An 18,814-nucleotide genomic window follows, 5' to 3' on the forward strand; every position below is an offset into this window, starting at 1 on the left:
TGGCTCTTTTAGTTTATAACGGCTGGAGGGGGTGACAGTGTCCCTTTAAATTAATGTAGCTGAACAGCATCTTATAATTGGGGACATGGCTGTGCTCAGAATTAGTCAATCAAATTTAAACTCGCGTTAAATTATTATTTCATTGTTGAAAGTTTTCAGTTAGGAGAAGGGACTCAAAAAATTTCAAGGCATTAGCTATACCACAAATCACTGTGAAGACCTCATCAAGAAGTGGCTTAAATTTGGCACAATAGTGGTTTTACCTTGAACTTGATGTCCCTGAAAAAATTGATGAAAATACAAGAAGAAAATTGGTCTAGGTGGCTGCCAAGAGGCCTACAGCAACATTAAAGGAGCTGCAGAATTTTTTGGCAAGTAATGATTGTGTACAGCAGGTGACAATTATCTCCTGTATTCTTCATATGTGTGACCTGTTGAGTAGAATGACAACACATCTCTTTCTTACAAAGAAAAACATCCAAGCCCGGCTACGTTTTTCCGAAACCTACATCAAGACTGCCAAAGGCATGTGGGAAAATTTGTTACAGTCCGGTGGGAGGAGAAAGGTGGAACTTTTTGGATATAATTCCAAAAAGTATGTTTAGCCAAAAGCCAACAGTGCCCATCATCAAAGAACACCATACCCTCAATGAAGCATGATGGAGACTTCATTATGCTTTAGGGCTGTTTTTCAACAAATGGAACCAAGGCTTTGGTCAAGGTGGGGGGAATTTTTAAACTGTTCAAAATATTAGTCAATTTTGCAACAAAACCTTCAGGCCTCTTCTAAAAAGCTGAAAGTGAGTAATTTCACTTTTCAAACCACCTCCAAATCGACAAAACAATAGCTTCACCAAAAGAAGATCAAAGTTTTGGAACCGCCCAGCCAGAGTCCAGGCCTGAATCCAAATGAAAATCTGTGGGTGACCTGAAGAGGGCGCTACACAGGAGATGCCCTCGCAATCTGCCAGATGTGGAGCTACTGCAAGGATGAGCGGGGAAAAATTGCCAATTCTAGATGCCATGCTGATAGGCTCCTACCCAAAAAGACTGTCGTATATTCAAAGGGTTCTTCAGCCAAGTATTAGTTTCATGGTGTGCATATTTATGAAACTACATTATTCTAGCTCTTTATGTTTGTGCTTGAAAATATTTCAGTTTATTACACAATTAAATTGTACAGATTATTGGTGGCAATAAAGGTGAAAAAAGTTCTGAAATGATTCTTATTAATAGGATTTTTTTTTTCATTTAAACCCTCACAAAAGCCTTGCTTTTTCACACTTTTGCACAATACACTGCAGTACCATTAGTACTGTCTGCAAAAAAACAAGCCCTAATACAACTTTCTTCTTCGTCTCATTGGGGGACACAGAACTGTGGGTGTATGCTACTGCCGCCAGGAGGCTGACACTAAGTAAACATAAAAAAAGTTAGCTCCCCCTCCGCCGTATACAGCCTGACTCTGGCCGCAGGCTAATCCAGTTCATGCTTAGTGTCTTTAGGAGGCACATGTCTGGTTTTCTCAGACCTCTTTTCTCTTTTTTACCATGAAGATGAGACAGGGGCGACGGACCCTTTTGAAGGGGTCCGATCTCCCCAAACCAACAACGGGCGAGCATGTGGAGTGTCGCCTCCACATATCCTCTCCCGCATCGTGGGACAAGATGCCAGACTCAGCCCTGACCACTCTAAGGTATTGAAACCCTAGGCTGACCAGGTGCATATGTGCCGTCCGTGTGGCCTCCACTGCATCACCAATGCTAAGACTGCGGTGATGGAAAGAGGCGGACGGTCCCTCTCCTCATCCCCTGAAGGGAAGATGGGGCTAGGGTGCCTGCACCATCCTTTATGCAGCCCCCTCTGTAACTTGAAGCTGGAATCCTTTGCCGGAGTAGAGGGCTGGGAGGGCTCCTGCTACAGCGCTCTTCCTGACGCTTCCATGTGCACATCTCTCCCCCTGTATCGTCCAGGTCGACGGGCGGAAATTTGGCTTTCGGTGGGTCTTCCGGCGGTCGGCTCTGCCCCCATATTCTCGGGCAGGCGCTGGAAATTTAGTCCCCGGCTTTTGCTGGTACTAGGCCACGGGTGAAAGTCCCACCTCTGGAGCGCGTCTGCTTCCGGTTCCGCACCTACTAGCAGAGCGCGCTTTTTTGAAGATAGGGAGTGCCTGCATCTCAGAGGATCTGTTTCTTTTATTTTGTTCCGCAGGATCCAGGGACACAGAACCGGGGTATTTTACCCCCCCAGTCTGGAAGCTCCTCTCTCACTTTCTCTCTCCCTGCTGTATCTATTCTAGATTGGGGATTCTTTCGGCAGCAGGCCCACCATGTCTAGCAGGACCAATACCCATGTTTTACCTGTCGGTCTGCTTTTCCGCATGCCCAGAGCAATCGGTCCTGTGAGGCCTGCGATTCTGAGCGCACACAGGAGCCCTCCCCTGTGACTGAGCGCAGTGTGTCTAGTCCCCCGGAATGGGCCCTGTCTCTGTCGCAATCTATGGTGTCGCTAACTAGAGCAATCGAGCCCCTTCAGGCCCCAGATAGGGGCAGGGACAGTGGTTTTCCTTGTCTTGGAGGAATCCTCCATCTCACAGGAATCTCTGGCCTGCAGGGGCCGCTCTCTCTAAGCAAACGCTGGGGAAACGAACCTACACAGCGTCCTCTGGTCCGTCTGGTGCCTCGGCATTCTTGAGTTCCGTCTCTCGCTCTCCTTCTCCAGGAGAGGTTAGTGAACAAAACTCTGATTACGATTACGAATGGTCCCTCAATTTGGAGGCACCTAATTACCAGGAGACAATTGACAGCCTCATTGAGTCTGTCAACCAAATCCTGAGTATAAACGATGAATCTACCTTGACCTCGGGTTATAAAGTGTAATTTAAATGGACAAAACATTCTGAGTATTTTGCACTCACCCAGAGTTTGAGAATATAGTGCAACGTCACAGGGAGCGACCAGACAAGCAGTTCTATGGTCAGAGGGCCCTGAACACAAGATATCCTTTCACTCCTGAACTCTGTAAGAAGTGGGCGGAATAACCTTCAGTGGATCCTCCTGTGTCACGATTGGCTTGTAAAACTTTGTTATCCCACCCTAATGGTTCTTCTATTAAGGATCCAACTGATCGGCTCATTGAGAGCCTGGCTCGCTCAGTTTTTGAATCTTCAGGTTCAGCCCTTTCGCCCTCTTTTGTGGGAATTGGGCAGCTAAGCTCATGATATCCTGGTCAGAGTAACTGAATAGAGCCCTGCAGGATAAGGACCTGCCATCCAAGGTGGCCGAAATCTCAAATCAGATCGCTCTAGCGGGAGACTATTTGAGTAATGCATCTTTGAATGCGGCAAACTGCGCAGCACTGGCTGCCACAAACGCAATTTCCATTAGGAGGGCTCTAGAGTTGAGGACATGGCGGGCAGATTCAACCTCACAAAAAGTCCCTTACTTCTTTGCCCTATCAGAGTGGCCATTTATTCGGCGAAAAATTAGATCAACTAATTTCTGACGCCACGGGGGGGAGAGCAACTTCCTCCCACAGCAAAGGATTCAGCAGCCATTTCGTCACCGGTTTCAGGCACGGTTTAAGTCCTTTTGAAACCTGGGGTGGACCGCGGAGGCCGATCCCATCAGTTCAGGTCGGCCTAATCAGAACAGGAATCGCCAGATCTCATACAGAACCAACCCTTTGGGCAGGATGCGGTCCCACCAGCCAAGATCTAGAGGATCTAGGCCTTCCAGATTCTCATCCAAATGACTGGAGGCAGTCTCCGGTTGTCACCAGCAAAGTGGGCGGCCGCCTACTCTGGTTTTGTCAAGTCTGGCTCGCCTTCATACACGACAGATGGGTAAGAGAGCTGGTTTCCTCAGGGCACAAGATAGAATTTATCAGCTGCCCCCGAGTCGATTTTTTTTTTTTTTGTCTCGTCTTCCCAGTTCAGAATTCTAGGCACGGGCCTTATTCAAGGCTGTCGAGTCTCTTCGGCTCAGCGGAGTTATCGTCCTTGTACCGGAGGACGAGAAGTTTCAAGGTTTCTATTCCAACCTATTCATAGTCCCCAAAAAGGACTGAGCATAAGGCCCATTCTAGACCTGAAGCTTCTGAACAGGTTTGTCAGCATTCGTCATTTCCGAATGGAATATCTCCTCTCGGTCATTGCTGCCATGGAAAAGGGAGAATATTTGGCATCTATAGATATCGAAGACGCCTATCTTCATATCCCCATATCCCCCCGCATCAGAGGTTTCTTTGTTTTGCCATCAGCATTCTGCATTTCCAGTTCACAGCCTTGCCTTTCGGGCTGGCCTCTGCCCCCAGGGTGTTCACAAAGGTCATGGCGGCCATGGTGTCCATCCTGCATTCCCGGGGTATAGTTATCTTGCCATATTTAGACGACCTCCCGGTCAAGGGTCCATCTTTCGAGCCTGCGAGGAAAGTGTTAGCATCACGCTAGATACTCTTGCTTGCCTGGGATGGCTGGTGAATTTAAAAAAAGTCGTCTCCTGTGCCATCTCAGAGTATCACCTTTCTGGACATGATCTTTGACACCTCCCGAGGGCTGACAATACTTCACCGGGACAAGGTCCTGGCTCTTCGGCAGGAAGTGCAGGTCCTTCGCCAGCCAGTCCCTCATACCATCCGGTTTTGCATGAGAGTCTTAGGAAGGATGGTGGCAGCGATAGGCAGTTCCATTTGCGCAACTCCATCTTCGTCCCCTACAGCATGCCCTCTTGGCAGCTTGGGACAGGAACCCATTCTCTCTCAATCTCCGGTGCCATCTGTCCACTCAGGTCAGACAGGCGCTTACATGGTGGACAATGAGTTCCTCCCTTCAACAGGGGAAACTTTTTCCCCCAGTCCAATGGCTGGTGCTCACGACCGATGCCAGTCTCCTCAGATGGGGAGCAGTGTTTTGCCAATATACAGCCCAGGGACGCTGGTCTTCACGGTAGTCAGCCCTTCCGATCAACCTTCTGGAGATTCGGGCTATTCGGATGGCTCTACAGCACTTTCTCTATCTCTTGGCATGATGCACCGTCAGTATCCAATCAGACAATGCCACGGCCCTGGCGTACATAAATCATCAAGGGCGTACCCGCAGCAAGGCGGCCATGCACGAGGTAAAACAGATCCTCTGCTGGGCCGAGAAGTACCACTCTTTGATCTCAGCAGTCCACATTCTGGGCGAGGAGAACTGGACGGCGGATTTCCTCAGCCGACACGGTCGGGCGTCTGGGGAGTGGTCGCTTCACCCCGATGTTTTTCAACAGATTTGCAAATGCCTGGGGACCCCGACATGGACCTGATGGCCTCCAGGGTAAACACCCCAAAGTGCCCAGGTTTGTCTCCTGATACTGGGATCCACAGGCAATCACCGTAGATGCGTTAGTCCTACCTTGGAACCAGTTTCATCTCCCATACCTGTTTCCTCTGCTACCACTGCTCCCAAGGGTCATCAAAAAGATCAAGATAGAGCGGGTCCCAGCAATTCTGGTCGCTCCAGATTGGCCTTGGCGGTCTTGGTACGCAGACCTAATACAGCTGCTCACCGAGACTCTCTGGCGGCTGCCAGAGTGTGTGGACCTTGTCTGCCAGGGCCCGATCTTCCTCCAGAGCTCAGGGGCCCTGTGATTATGAGCCTGGGGTTTTCCCAGAAGGTGGCCGCTACTATGATTAGTGTCCGGAAGCCCGCCTCAGCACGTATCTACCATCAAACCTGGAAGGTCTTCTTCGCATGGTGCAGAGAGTGCGGTTATTCCCCACTACTTTTCTCTATCCCCAACATTTTAGCGTGACTCCAAACCGGCCTGGATTCAGGTCTAGCACCAAGTACTCTCAAGAGACAGATATCAGCCTTGTCTGTCCTTTTTCAGCGCAGGATCGCTACAAATTTACAGGTGAAGACCTTCATATAACCCCAAAAAAGATAAATGTCCCAGAGGACAGTGAAACTACTCTGACTGATAAACTAATGCTGCCAGACTCATAGAACTAAACTGCAGCCGTCCCCCGCACAGAGATATATATATATGCACCTGGCAAATGCCCAATAAATGCCGGCTTACCTAGTGCGATGTGCTGCTGGGTCCTGGTGGAACAAATGATGGTGCCAGCTGCAGATAGAGGGGGTAGCACTGTCCGTGCCTGATGGCGAGGTGCAGAGCGGTGACCAGGGGCGCTCCGGCAGGTAGCGCGTCCCGGGAACCGCGAAGAATCAAAAAGAAAAATGGCCGACTGGCTCCTCCTACTAGTGACGTCACTCAGTATGGAGCGCTGAGGCGCTCAAAAAAAACCAGGGGGAAAGAAGCAGAGATTTAAACCAACGCGTTTCAAAGCGACTGCGCGCTTCTTCGTCAGGGTTCCCAGGCACGGACAGTGCTACCCCCTCTATCTGCAGCTGGCACCATCATTTGTTCCACCAGGACCCAGCAGCACATCGCACTAGGCAAGCCGGCATTTATTGGGCATTTGCCAGGTGCTACATGTATATATCTCTGTGCGGGGGACGGCTGCAGTTTAGTTCTATGAGTCTGGCAGCATTAGTTTCAGTCAGAGTAGTTTCACTGTCCTCTGGGACATTTATCTTTTTTGGGGGTATTGCGCTGCATTGTATTCCAGTGTATTTGCTCTGTACTATTTCTTTGCCTGTCCTTTAGCGCGGTTTCTATATATTTTTCTACATTTGGATTTTGTGTACATGGGTGGGCACTACCCTGTTTGATTCCAGCAGCTGAGGAGGTTGAACTTCAGGGTGAGCGCCAGTGTTACCAGAGTATTTTCTTCATATAACCCGTTGCTCACATGGTACCACATTACAAGGCACCCCTGGACGCTTGGGACCTTAACCTGGTCCTAGGGGTCCTGCAGGAATCTCCATTCGAGCCTCTTCAGGACATTTCCTTGACATATCTTTCCTGGAAGTGGCCATAACATCCATCAGGCGGGTCTCAGAGCTGGCGGCTCTATCCTGCTGAGCTCCGTTTTTGCTTTTTCATCAGGATAAGGTGGTGCTTAGGCCAACACCTCCTTTTTTTGCTAAAGGTTGTTTCCTCGTTCCACATGAACAAGGACATTGTCTTGCCTTCGTTTTGCCCGGCACCAACGCACCACGTGGAAAGGGCTCTCCATATGCTAGATCTAGTGAGAGTTCTCAGGAGATATGTGTCTCGGACGGCATCCTTTCGGCAGACAGACACACTGTTCGTCCTCCTCGAGGGTCGCAGGAAGGGACTCGCGGTCTCAAAATTGACTATAGCCAGGTGGATATGGTTGACCAACCAGGACTCCTACTGCATCAGAGGCACAGTCGTTCCGGCTGGGATCAGGGCATATTCCGCTCGGGCAGTGGGCGCTTCCTGGGCTCTTCGGCATCAGGCATCAGCGGAACAGGTTTGCAAGGCGGCGACCTGGTCCAGTCTACACACTTTCTCTAAACACTATAAAATCCATACTCAGGCTTCAGCGGATGCAAGTCTGGGTAGGAGGATTCTCCAGGCAGCGATAGCACATCTATATGCAATAGGTGCTCAGGGATTATACCATGGAGTCGGTTTCCCACCCAGGGACTGCTTTAGAACGTCCTACAGTCCTGTGTCCCCGAATGAGATGAAAGAGAAATATGGATTTTTGTGTTACTCACCGTAAAATCCTTTTCTCCGAGAAGCTCATTGGGGGACACAGCACCCACCCTATTTGCGGGATGGCTTCTTCTTTATTATTTGGTGTTTTTGTTTCTAGACATGTTGCACCTGTGTTTAAGCTGATTTATTTTTTTGTTCTTCTCCTACTGCTTTTCTGCACCAAACTGGATTAGCCTGCGGCCAGTGTCAAGGTGTATACGGTGGAGGAGCTAACTTTTTTTATGTTTACTTAGGGTCATCCTCTTGGCGGCAGTAGCATACACCCACAGTCCTGTGTCCCCCAATGAGTGGTTTGGAGAAAAGGATTTTACGGTGAGTAACACAAAAATCCATATATCAACCATAAAATAAAAAGCTATGGTTCTAATAATATGGAGAGTGAAGGCTTGGTTTTTTTTGTTTTCTTTTAGGTATTAAAGCAAAAAAAATAATAATAATCGTACTAACTGGTAGAATAAAGTTCCAAGTTCATTTTAGCCTCTAAGTGAACATCAAAAAATAAAAATCCAAAAAATGACAGTGGAATTGTGTTTTTGTTTGTTTTTTATCAGTTCCACCCCACTTTAATAGAAAACAGCCAATAAAGACAGTTTTATTATAGCGCTTATCTGTACAAAATAAGGACAAAACATCTTGTCATTTCTATATTCTATACACGCACATGACGTTACATCTTACAATATACAATTATTTACATGTCTTCCATTGCATTTCAAACTAGAAATATATTCACTGTGATCTTGTTCCTCGTTTGATAATGTGTTCTGATATGTAATTCTGTAATATTCCCTGAGTTACCGGTGTCTGCATACAGCTCAGTCAGGGGATTTGCAGTTTGTACTCTACTGAAAGTTACAAAAAAACATAAAAAAAACTGTAAGTTACAGTAAGTAATTGATGGGTGATAGTAACAGTCTTGCTGACTTTTTCCAAATAGCCATCAGAATTGTGAATGGAGCTCTGGGGTAAAGTACAAGATGTCACTCAGAAGTAGTACTTAATAAGTAATGTATGTGCTCCACAAGCAGAATAGTGAGTGCAGCTCTGGAGTATAATACAGGATGTAACTCAGGATCAGTAATGTACTGTATGTACACAGTGACTGCACCAGCAGAATAGTGAGTGCAGCTCTGGGGTATAATACAGGATGTAACTCAGGATCAGTACAGGATCAGTAATGTAATGTATGTACACAGCGACTGCACCAGCAGAATAGTAAGTGCAGCTCTGGGGTATAATACAGGATGTAACTCCAGATTAGACAAGTAATGTATGTATACAGTGACTGCACCAGCAGAATAGTGAGTGCAGCTCTGGAGTATAATACAGGATATAACTCAGGATCAGTAATATAATGTATGTATACAGTGACTGCACCAGCAGAATAGTGAGTACAGCTCTGGGGTATAATACAGGATGTAACTCAGGATCAGTAATGTAATGTATGTACACAGTGACTGCACCAGCAGAATAGTGAGTGCAGCTCTGGAGTATAATACAGGATATAACTCAGGATCAGTAATATAATGTATGTATACAGTGACTGCACCAGCAGAATAGTGAGTGCAGCTCTGGGGTATAATACAGGATGTAACTCAGGATCAGTAATGTAATGTATGTATACAGTGACTGCACCAGCAGAATAGTGAGTGCAGCTCTGGAGTATAATACAGGATGTAACTCAGGATCAGTAATGTAATGTAGGTACACAGTGACTGCACCAGCAGAATAGTGAGTGCAGCTCTGGGGTATAATACAGGATGTAACTCCGGATTAGACAAGTAATGTCATGTATTTACCAAGTTCTGCTCTTTTTCTGTAGACTTATTCCATAGTTACACAGGAATACGCTGCTGAGAGGTGAGTGACCGTTATTTACACTGTTTCCAACATTGGTAGTTTTTACATATCGTGAAGGAAGCCTCCGCACATTGGATCTTACTGTGATGACATTGTATTTTACACCTTACAGGAGAGAATAGTTATATGCAGGTAATCATTATTCGTCTTCGGTATGGATTTCCCACCATTTGGCTCTCTCTATATCTTCAGTGAAGTTAAGAAAAAAAAAACCCCATAAAAACTGCAATAAGAATGCTGGAGTCCTCCCGTGGTGCCAGCAGGGTCCTTTGACTTGATTTTGTGTCCTTTTTTTATTGCCAGTGCTAGAAAGAGAGGAGCAGCAGTAAAAAGCATTTGCCAGAACATTACGCAGCCATATATTCTTTTTCTTTCATGGAAAGAGAATTAAGTAAAATACAGAATCTAGCGGTGAATGTTCTGGGTAAATGTAGTTATAATGGAGAATTATGTAAATGGATCATAAATAAGGGTGCGATCCGGCGGTGGTTATATACATGGTATGTACACGATGCCGTAGTCCTTTACGGTATGACATATAGGTGCAGTATTCATGTCCTGTAGTGGGGGGTCACATATATTCACAGGTCTCCATCTCTGAATTCCCCTTCTCCATCTCGCATAGCTTCTTCTCCTCCACTTTCGGCTGGTGATGGAGCCCCACTAGCAGCTTGTAGAGGAAGGCACCGGTCAGGCCGCCCACCATAGGGGCTACAATTGGCACCCAGCACCAGTAATTCCCAGCCCTGGAAGAATGGACAAGCATTATATTATTACAGTAATTAAACATTTCTTCTTGCTGTCAGTCAATGTGAAAATTCTTTTAAAGCATGTCTTGTGCGCCTGACACCGGGCTCCATGTAAGGCCGGTTTCACACGTCAGTGGCTTCGGTACGTGAGGTGACAGTTTCCTCAGGTACCGGAGACACTGACTCACGTAGACACATTGAAATCAATGTGTCTCTGCACATGTCAGCGTGTTTTCACGGACCGTGTGTCTGTGTCCAAAACACGGAGACATGTCAGTGTTCGTGGGAGCGCAGGGATTACACGAAACTATTAAAGTCAATGGGTCTGTGTAAAACACGTACCGCACACAGATGCTGTCCGTGTGCAGTCCGTGTGCCGTGCAGGAGACAGCGCTACAGTAAGTGCTGTCCCCCCCAGCGTGGTGCTGAAGCCGCCATTCATATCTCCTTTCCAGCAGCGTTTGCTGTAGAGAATATATGAAAAATCCTTTTTTTTTTATTTTTCGAGTTTAAAATAAAGATCCCTGTCCCCAACCCCCTGCCACCCCCTGTGCGCCCGCCCGCTGTTAATTAAATACTCACCCGGCTCCCTCGCAGCGTCTTCTCAGCGCCGCACCTTCTCCTGTATGAGCGGTCACGTGGTGCCGCCCATTACAGTCATGAATATGCAGCTCCACCTCCCATAGGGGTAAAGCCGCATATTCATGACTGTAATGGACGGCACCGCGTGACCGCTCATACAGGAGAAGGTGCGGCGCGGAGAGGACACTGCGAGGGAGCCGAGTGAGTATTTTAGTAACAGGGGTCGGGCGCACAGGGGCTGGGAGGGGGGTGGGGACAGGGATCTTTATTTTAAACACAAAAAAAAAAAAGGATTTTTCATATCTTCTCTCTAGCGAACGCTGCTGGAGAGAAGATATGAATGGCGGCTTCAGCACCAGATGCAGGGGACAGCGCTTACTTGTAGCGCTGTCTCCTGCACGGTCCGTGTGGTTCCCAGTTGGCACATGGGCGGCACACGGCTGCCGCACAATGCCACACTGATGTTCACGGTAAGCACACGGACACGGATAATTCCGGTACCGATTTTTCCGGTACTGGAATTATCTGGACGTGTGAGACTGGCCTAAATCAAATTGCTTCCACTTAGGGCGCAGTCTGAACGGGATCGCAGTGCGCAGACTGGCCGGCGGGTCTCCCCACCCGAACGTGACAGCCTCATATATTCTGTGCAGCCGTCATAGTCGGGTCAGAAGAGCCGCCGGCCAGTCCGAGTGTTGCGATCCGATATGAGAGTTACCCATTCAAGTGTACGGGAGCGCCAAAAAATGGGATCCTATAAGGGTCATCCAGATAGCACTGCAATTCTTACCTTGCTTTTGTAGATTTTATTAACCGCTGATGGATAAAAATGAATGTCTTATGGATGACCATAGTGATGGAAAATCATCCGTTTTATCTGGATGAAAATCAGTTGTTTTTTTTTATAAGGCCATGTGAACTTGGTCTGAGAATTCGAATTTGGGAGACACCCCTACAATGGTCGGGGTACAAGTGTGGCCCCCACCTGAAATCTCATTCACCTGTCAGTGATTTTTCTCAAACGGTCAGTGTCTTTTAGTGTCATCAGAATTTCTTTTTTTTATTATTTGTGATTTCAGCTAATTAAACAACTTGCACCACAGACCACATCAAAGCTGAATATTTATATGGTCAAATCAGCAGATTCTCAGTGAACTCATTCTGCAGACAGCAATGTGCAGGGAAACAAAGAGCCTGTAAAAGCCAAATGGTGCGCAAATTTTAAAGAAGCCCAATTACAAATATTATTTTTAGGTTAAGCTACATGCATATAACGAGGTTTTCCAGTGCTACAATATGGATAGCCTATCCCTAGAATGGGTTGTTAATACCAGATCGGAGGGAGTGTGATACCCAGCACCACCACCGATCAGTTGTTCCTGCATCTGGTTGCAGCTTCCAGATGTGATGACTTGCGGAGCTGCACAGCTCCATCAACTGCATATACACCCCTAGTCAGTGGAATAAGGGCGGAGATGCAGTACCCGGCCATGGCCTTTATACAGTAGACAGAACTGTGCAGCTCCGCAACTGAGCACCCCCAGCAGCATTGGGAACAGCATATAAGGGGTGCTGGGCACTGCACCTTCACTAATCCGGTATCAATTAACTTCCTTAGGATTGGCCATGAATATTAAAGTAACACACAACCCCTTTAAGTAAAAAAAAAAATGCCCTTGAAGGTACCTAAATTGTGCAAGAGCTGATTGACAGGGCCTTAAACCTATAAGAATAGGCGGCCATGCAACAACACCTTTAAAGGGTATTCTCGGAGACCTGTGGCCTATCCCCAGAATATGCATAAATGTCTGCTAGATGGTGGACAGGACGTCCCTGTTGTTGGCAGATATGCAACTGATACAGACTTGTGTGCAGGAGGAGTTTACACTTTTCTGACAGTAGATGGCGATGTTGTTACTGTTATATGCTTAGCTGAATGTCATGCATATACTTGTTGTACTTTGGTTTCACTTTCTCTCTTTTTCAGACTTCCTGTTATGCTGTATTAAGAAGCTAATGCATGTACCTCATGTTCTGTGTAGATAAAAGTAGAATTACCCCATATAATCTACTCTCACAATTTCTTCTGTGACTAACGTATGCAACACCTGTACCCCTCAATGGAGAGCTGCCCTTATATGTGTATCTGCCCCCATTAACTTCTATGAGAGATTTCGACAAACTTGCTCAGCTAATTTTGGAGCTACTCTAGAAATCAACATCAAGAGCTGCGGCCACCTCTCCACGACAGGGGTCAGGGAAACCCCATTCTCAAGGTAGCGAGGAGAACCTATGAAAATCCCCAAAAATAACTGCATTTTGGGTGCAGATACAATAGTGAATTGTTCTATGTGACCGACCTGGAGACATCACCTGGATATGAGAGGCCTGGCGGTGCCTTTCCATGAATTCTCCCTCCGGTGATATCTCTGTGCCTACGCCTCTCCTATCAGACCCTCCTTATCTCAGGCCGATATCATGGAGGATGGTATTAGATGTGATCACAGCACCTTAAAGTAAACCTTTGTCAGCCCTTCTCTAGTAAATGGAAACACAATCTTTTGCTGGCAGAGTTTAATCACACATGTGCGATAACACAGGCGTGACCACCAATCCATGGAGCAGGCATGGTGCAGGCACCGGGACTCCTTATCCTGCACGGTGTGTGTGCTGTGTAATAGCTGTCATGACGAAGACTCGGGTAATTGTTATTAACTGCCCATTAAATACAATGCAAAGTCATGATTTACTAAGTGCAAGTGTTATCGCCATGCCAGAGACTTCTATGTAACTGCAAACACAACTTTTAATGGGAGCCGTGGGATTCCTGGTCTCCCACTTGCCTTTTTCTAATGGAGGATGAACAGGGAATATGATAATAACATATATTTTGAGGGAAAACCACTTATACAATATTTGTTAATTGTTCCAGTCTATCAAGAATTGAACCTCATATTTTTAATGTGAAAATCTATTATGATGTTGGGAAAATACCACTGAAACAGATTCATTGTTACGCACCTGTCCCAGATTCCGGTTTTGTTCCCCTCACCCCAGTCAGCTGAACTGTCTTGTGCTCCATGTCCAGCTATGCAGTTGACTTGGCGTGATCCCATGTGATCATGTGCCTGGACCTATAAAAGGCCTACCAAGACAAACACCTGTGCCTTGGTATTCAGATTTTTAGGTGCTCCAGAGTTATAAATACCTGCAGCCTCACAGACCTCTGGTACCTGTTTCTGGTCTCCTGCCCACAGGCGGTCTCTCCTGCAGCCTGCCTCCAGGACCACTGCTACCTGTCTTCTGTCTGTCTGCGGTCTCCAGGATCTTTTCAACCTGTTCCCAGTCTCCCGTCCCGCATGTGGTCTCTCCTGTCCACCAGCAGACTCCAGGACCTCTGCTACCTGCTCCTTGTTTCTTGTCTGTCTGTGACCTCTAGGACCTCTGCCACCTATTCATGGTCTCCTGTCTCCCTGTAGCCTCCAGGACCTCTGCTCCTGTTCCATCTCCTTTGTCTACCTGCGGTCTCCAGGAACTCTGCTACCTACTCCCTTTCTCCTGTCTGCCTGCGGTCTCCAGGAACTCTGCAACCTACTCCCTGTCTCCTGACTGCCTGCGGTCTCCAGAACCTCTGCCACCTGTTCCTGGTCTCCTGTCTGCCTGCGGTCTCCAGGAACTCCGCTACCTACTCCCCGTCTCCTGTCTGCCTGCGGTTTCCAGGACCTCTGCTACATGTTCCCGCTCTCCTGTCTGCCTGCGACCTCCAGGAACTCTGCTACCTACTCCCTGTATCCTGTCTGCCTGTGGTTTTCAGGACCTCTGCTACATGTTTCCAGTCTCCTGTCTGCCTGCGGTCTCCAGGACATAACTACAAATTGGAGCTGTACAAAAAACAGTAAGAATTTATTGATTAAAGGGGTATTGCTGCCTCAGCCTTTAATATAACTCAGTGGGAGTTACAGAAAAAGTAAGTAATGTGGCTCCTATTGCTTACTGTCTCATCCATGAATGCTGAGATGAAATTACACCTTTCAAGTGGACCAGCCACCAGGTTAAGTCGCTAGTGTTTGCCCATATTTTTTCCTGCCACTCATCCCCTGAGTATGCTTTTTTTTCTTTTCCTTTTTTTAATTTATTTATTTTTTTAATTTCGCTATACGGTTTAAGTGATATGGGCCTATTCATTTAGTGTTAATTTTTATGATCTTTGCCAAGAGGGCATAGTTCACCGGATCCTCTTGGGCGTGTCTTTAGGCTGCTGCATTATTAATGCCTATAAGCAACACCCCTTGGTAAAGATGATAAAATTGAGCACAAAAAAGCCTAATACCTCTGGAACTGTATGTCAGATTTATAGAAGGAAAAAAAAAAGAAGAAGAAAAACCAGAATAATTAGAGGAGCGGGAATAAAATAAACCAAAAATCTGGTCCCTTCTGACCTGGTGACAGGTCCTCTTTAAGAGCATTTTCATAGTTTCTTACATGCACTGGAGCAGCAGATAAGTCTCCAGGATTCAGCTTCGGACAATATTATCCCTACTGCGTCTTTCACCCTGCATAAAATACACAGCTCAATGATAAATTCAGCTCTGCTACATTTATATGATCAGTCTTTTACCTGAAAACTTCCAGTCCCCATCCAGCAGCCGCAGTGAAGAGACGCGGCCCCAAATCCCTGGCAGGGTTGATGGCGTATCCTGAATTCATGCCCATAGACATCCCAATAACTGTAACCAGGAGGCCGACCACCACGGCTTGTGTCCCGTCCAGAGCACTATTGTTTTTCTTATCATTTATAGCCAAGATACATAGCAGCAAGGCTCCAGTGCCAATCACCTGCAATAATGCAAGATAAAGACTTGTAGGAACATGTCAGCCGCCCCATAAAAGTATAACTTTACCCATCATATAATAGACTTCAACCACATCCAGAGCCTCATTCATAATTCTGCGGTCACAAGCTGCACAATCTGACATCTGCCCCCTGCTGGATGTCTATACAGAGCATGCTTTTCCTCTACAGTAGGGAACTAAGGCTATGTTCACATGGTGCATTTTGCTGTTTTGTTTTTTTTTTGCTTGTTTTTTTTTGCCTTTTTTAATGGAAATTTAAAAGCTGCTTTTTACAGTACTAGGAAAAGTTATGAGGCTTCAGAATTGGATTGGAAAACTGCAGTTTTTTTTTTTTTTTTTTAATCTGTGACATGTCAATTCTTTCAGCGTTTTTTAAGCATTTTTTTCACCCATAGAAAGTAATAATATAGGGCAAAAACACAACTAAGCATTTTTTGGTGAATAAAACTAACTTTATTAACTGTAACAAGTAATCCACACCAGAAAATGCTGACAAATGGGCGTTTGAAGGCAGTGTTTTTACTGCCAAGAGAACAAATTGCTGCTGAAAAAAAAAAATCACTGAAATAATAAACGTGTGAACATCTTCCAGAAAGCAAAGGGACTGAAGAATTAGATATCTGCGCACACATACCAGTAGAGGCGTTTTTGGATCTTTCTGGTTCACATGAATGCATCAGAAATTGTCATCTGCAATGAAGTTAATCTAATTTCCTAATGGGTTATTCACTCACCTGATCCAAAAAGCCACCCCCTATGGTAAGGTACGGCTGTGGGTAGGTGGCAAATATACTGGCTGTTTCCAGAGGACCTGTCACAGTAAAGTTTCCTTTGCAATAGTTGTACAGAGCCTCTGTCAGAGAAGAGAATTATAGTCTGGTCAAATATTGATGTATGACCTAAACACTGTAATACTGCCACTATGTGCAAGAATATAACTACTATAATACTGCTCCTATGTACAAGAATATAACTACTATAATACTGCTCCTATGTACAAGAATATAACTACTATAATACTGCTCCTATGTACAAGAATATAACTACTATAATACTGCTCCCTATGTACAAGAATATAACTACCTATAAAATACTGCCTCTATATACAAGAATATAGCTACTATAATACTGCTCCTATGTACAAGAATATAACTACTATAATACTGCCCCTATGTACAAGAATATAACTACTATAATACTGCTCCTATGTATAAGAATATAACTACTATAATACTGCTCCTATGTACAAGAATATAACTACTATAATACTGCTCCTATATACAAGAATATAACTACTATAATACTGCTCCTATGTACAAGAATATTACTACTATAATACTGCTCCTATGTACAAGAATATAACTACCTATAAAATACTGCCTCTATGTACAAGAATATAGCTACTATAATACTGCTCCTATGTACAAGAATATAACTACTATAATACTGCCCCTATGTACAAGAATATAACTACTATAATACTGCTCCTATGTACAAGAATATTACTACTATAATACTGCTCCTATGTACAAGAATATAACTACTATAATACTGTGTCCTATGTACAAGAATATAACTACTATAATACTGCCCCCTATGTACAAGAATATAACTACTATAATACTGCTCCTATGTACAAGAATATAACTACTATAATACTGCTCCTATGTACAAGAATATAACTACTATAATACTGCCCCTATGTACAAGAATATAACTACTATAATACTGCCCCTATGTACAAGAATATAACTACTATAATACTGCTCCTATGTACAAGAATATAACTACTATAATACTGCCCCCTATGTACAAGAATATAACTACTATAATACAGCTCCTATGTACAAGAATATAACTACTATAATACGGACCTTGATGGACACTAAGGCTATGCGCACACGTTGTGGATTAAGCTTAGGAATTTCTGGTTCGTATTCTGCCTCTCCTGGCAGAAAACGCAGCTGCGGATTTGTTGCGTTTTTTGTGCGTTTTTGCTGCTTTTTTTTTGCAGATTTACTGCATTTTTTTACCCCTGCGGATTTCTATAATGGAATGGGCACAAAAACGCTGCACATCCGCAAAAAAGAAGTGACATGCTACTTCTTTTAACCCGCAGCGTTTCCGCATGGGATTTTCCGCAACGTGTGCACAGCTTTATTTTTTTTCTCATTGATTTACATTGTACTGTAAATCAATTGCGGATCTGCAGCGTTTCCGCCCGCAAAAAACAAGAATCCGCAACGTGTGCACATACCCAAAATCTTTTAATCCTTTTCATATGTGCATAGAGCATATTCGAAAAATAGCTGCCTCTGCCCTTTCTTTACATGTAACATTCATTACATAACACATCCTATTACCATAGTATAAGAAGTATACAATCACAGCAGCCAGGAATGCGCCAGCAATTTGAGAAATCATGTAAACTGGGAGTTTTCTCCAGGGAAGCTTTCCCAGGACGCAGTTAGTTAGTGAGACGGCGCAGTTCATATGGGCTCCTGAAACAGACAATATGCAGGAAATCATTGCGTGACTTCTTTCATCAGAAGATCTAACTCCAGGGCTCAGTGTGGTGCGATATGTGCATTGTTTATATAACTTATTAATGTGACAACCGCAGGAAGTTTCAAATTACGATTGATTGATGTTACATGACTGCTGGTAACTTTGAGATTTTTTACGTGAATCGACTCCAAAATCCACACGGAACGCACTTTAAATAGTCTTTGAATAAGCTTACTATTTTCTGAATGCAAATCTGTTTTTATTGCATTTTTTTTTTTTTTTTCAAATTCATTTTATGCAGGTCTTCTTGCTGCAGAAATGTAAACTCATTATAAGGAAAAAATGCATCATAAACAGCTGGATCCTACCAAAACGTGCTATAAATCATGTGCAATGTACCCGTCCTGCCAGATTATGGCTGATCACTGCGCAGATCGCATTTAAAGGGACTCTGTCACCTGAATTTGGAGGGAACAATCTTCAGCCACAGAGGCGGGGTTTTCGGGTGTTTGATTCACCCTTTCCTTACCCGCTGGCCGCATGCAATCTAGCCTTGTGCAGGCGTGTACTATGGAGGACAGAGAATGAACTTCAATCCAATATTGCAGCCAGCATGCAGCCAAC

The 18,814-nt window shown here is 45.1% G+C and overlaps 1 protein-coding gene across 3 annotated transcripts in view; it reads right to left on the reverse strand.

Moving 5' to 3' along the window:
• Nucleotides 1-8,199: 8,199 nt before the first annotated feature.
• LOC138662197 (aquaporin-7-like) overlaps nucleotides 8,200-18,814 on the reverse strand; it is a 36,548-nt gene continuing 25,933 nt past the window's right edge. The window contains exons 3-7 of one of the 3 annotated variants that reach the window (XM_069747505.1): nucleotides 18,046-18,183; nucleotides 16,417-16,535; nucleotides 15,447-15,664; nucleotides 15,311-15,381; nucleotides 10,072-10,243 (exon numbers count right to left, since the gene is read on the reverse strand). In XM_069747505.1, the coding sequence (XP_069603606.1) occupies nucleotides 10,209-10,243; nucleotides 15,311-15,381; nucleotides 15,447-15,664; nucleotides 16,417-16,535; nucleotides 18,046-18,183 (581 nt within the window). In that variant the 3' untranslated portion in view covers nucleotides 10,072-10,208. Of the gene's footprint in view, nucleotides 10,244-15,267; nucleotides 15,382-15,446; nucleotides 15,665-16,416; nucleotides 16,536-18,045; nucleotides 18,184-18,814 lie in introns of all 3 variants that reach the window. The other 2 variants (XM_069747516.1, XM_069747495.1) reach the window with 2 other exon arrangements.

Source organism: Ranitomeya imitator, chromosome 1 (genome assembly GCF_032444005.1).
Source record: "Ranitomeya imitator isolate aRanImi1 chromosome 1, aRanImi1.pri, whole genome shotgun sequence".
Taxonomy (NCBI): Eukaryota; Metazoa; Chordata; class Amphibia; order Anura; family Dendrobatidae; genus Ranitomeya; species Ranitomeya imitator.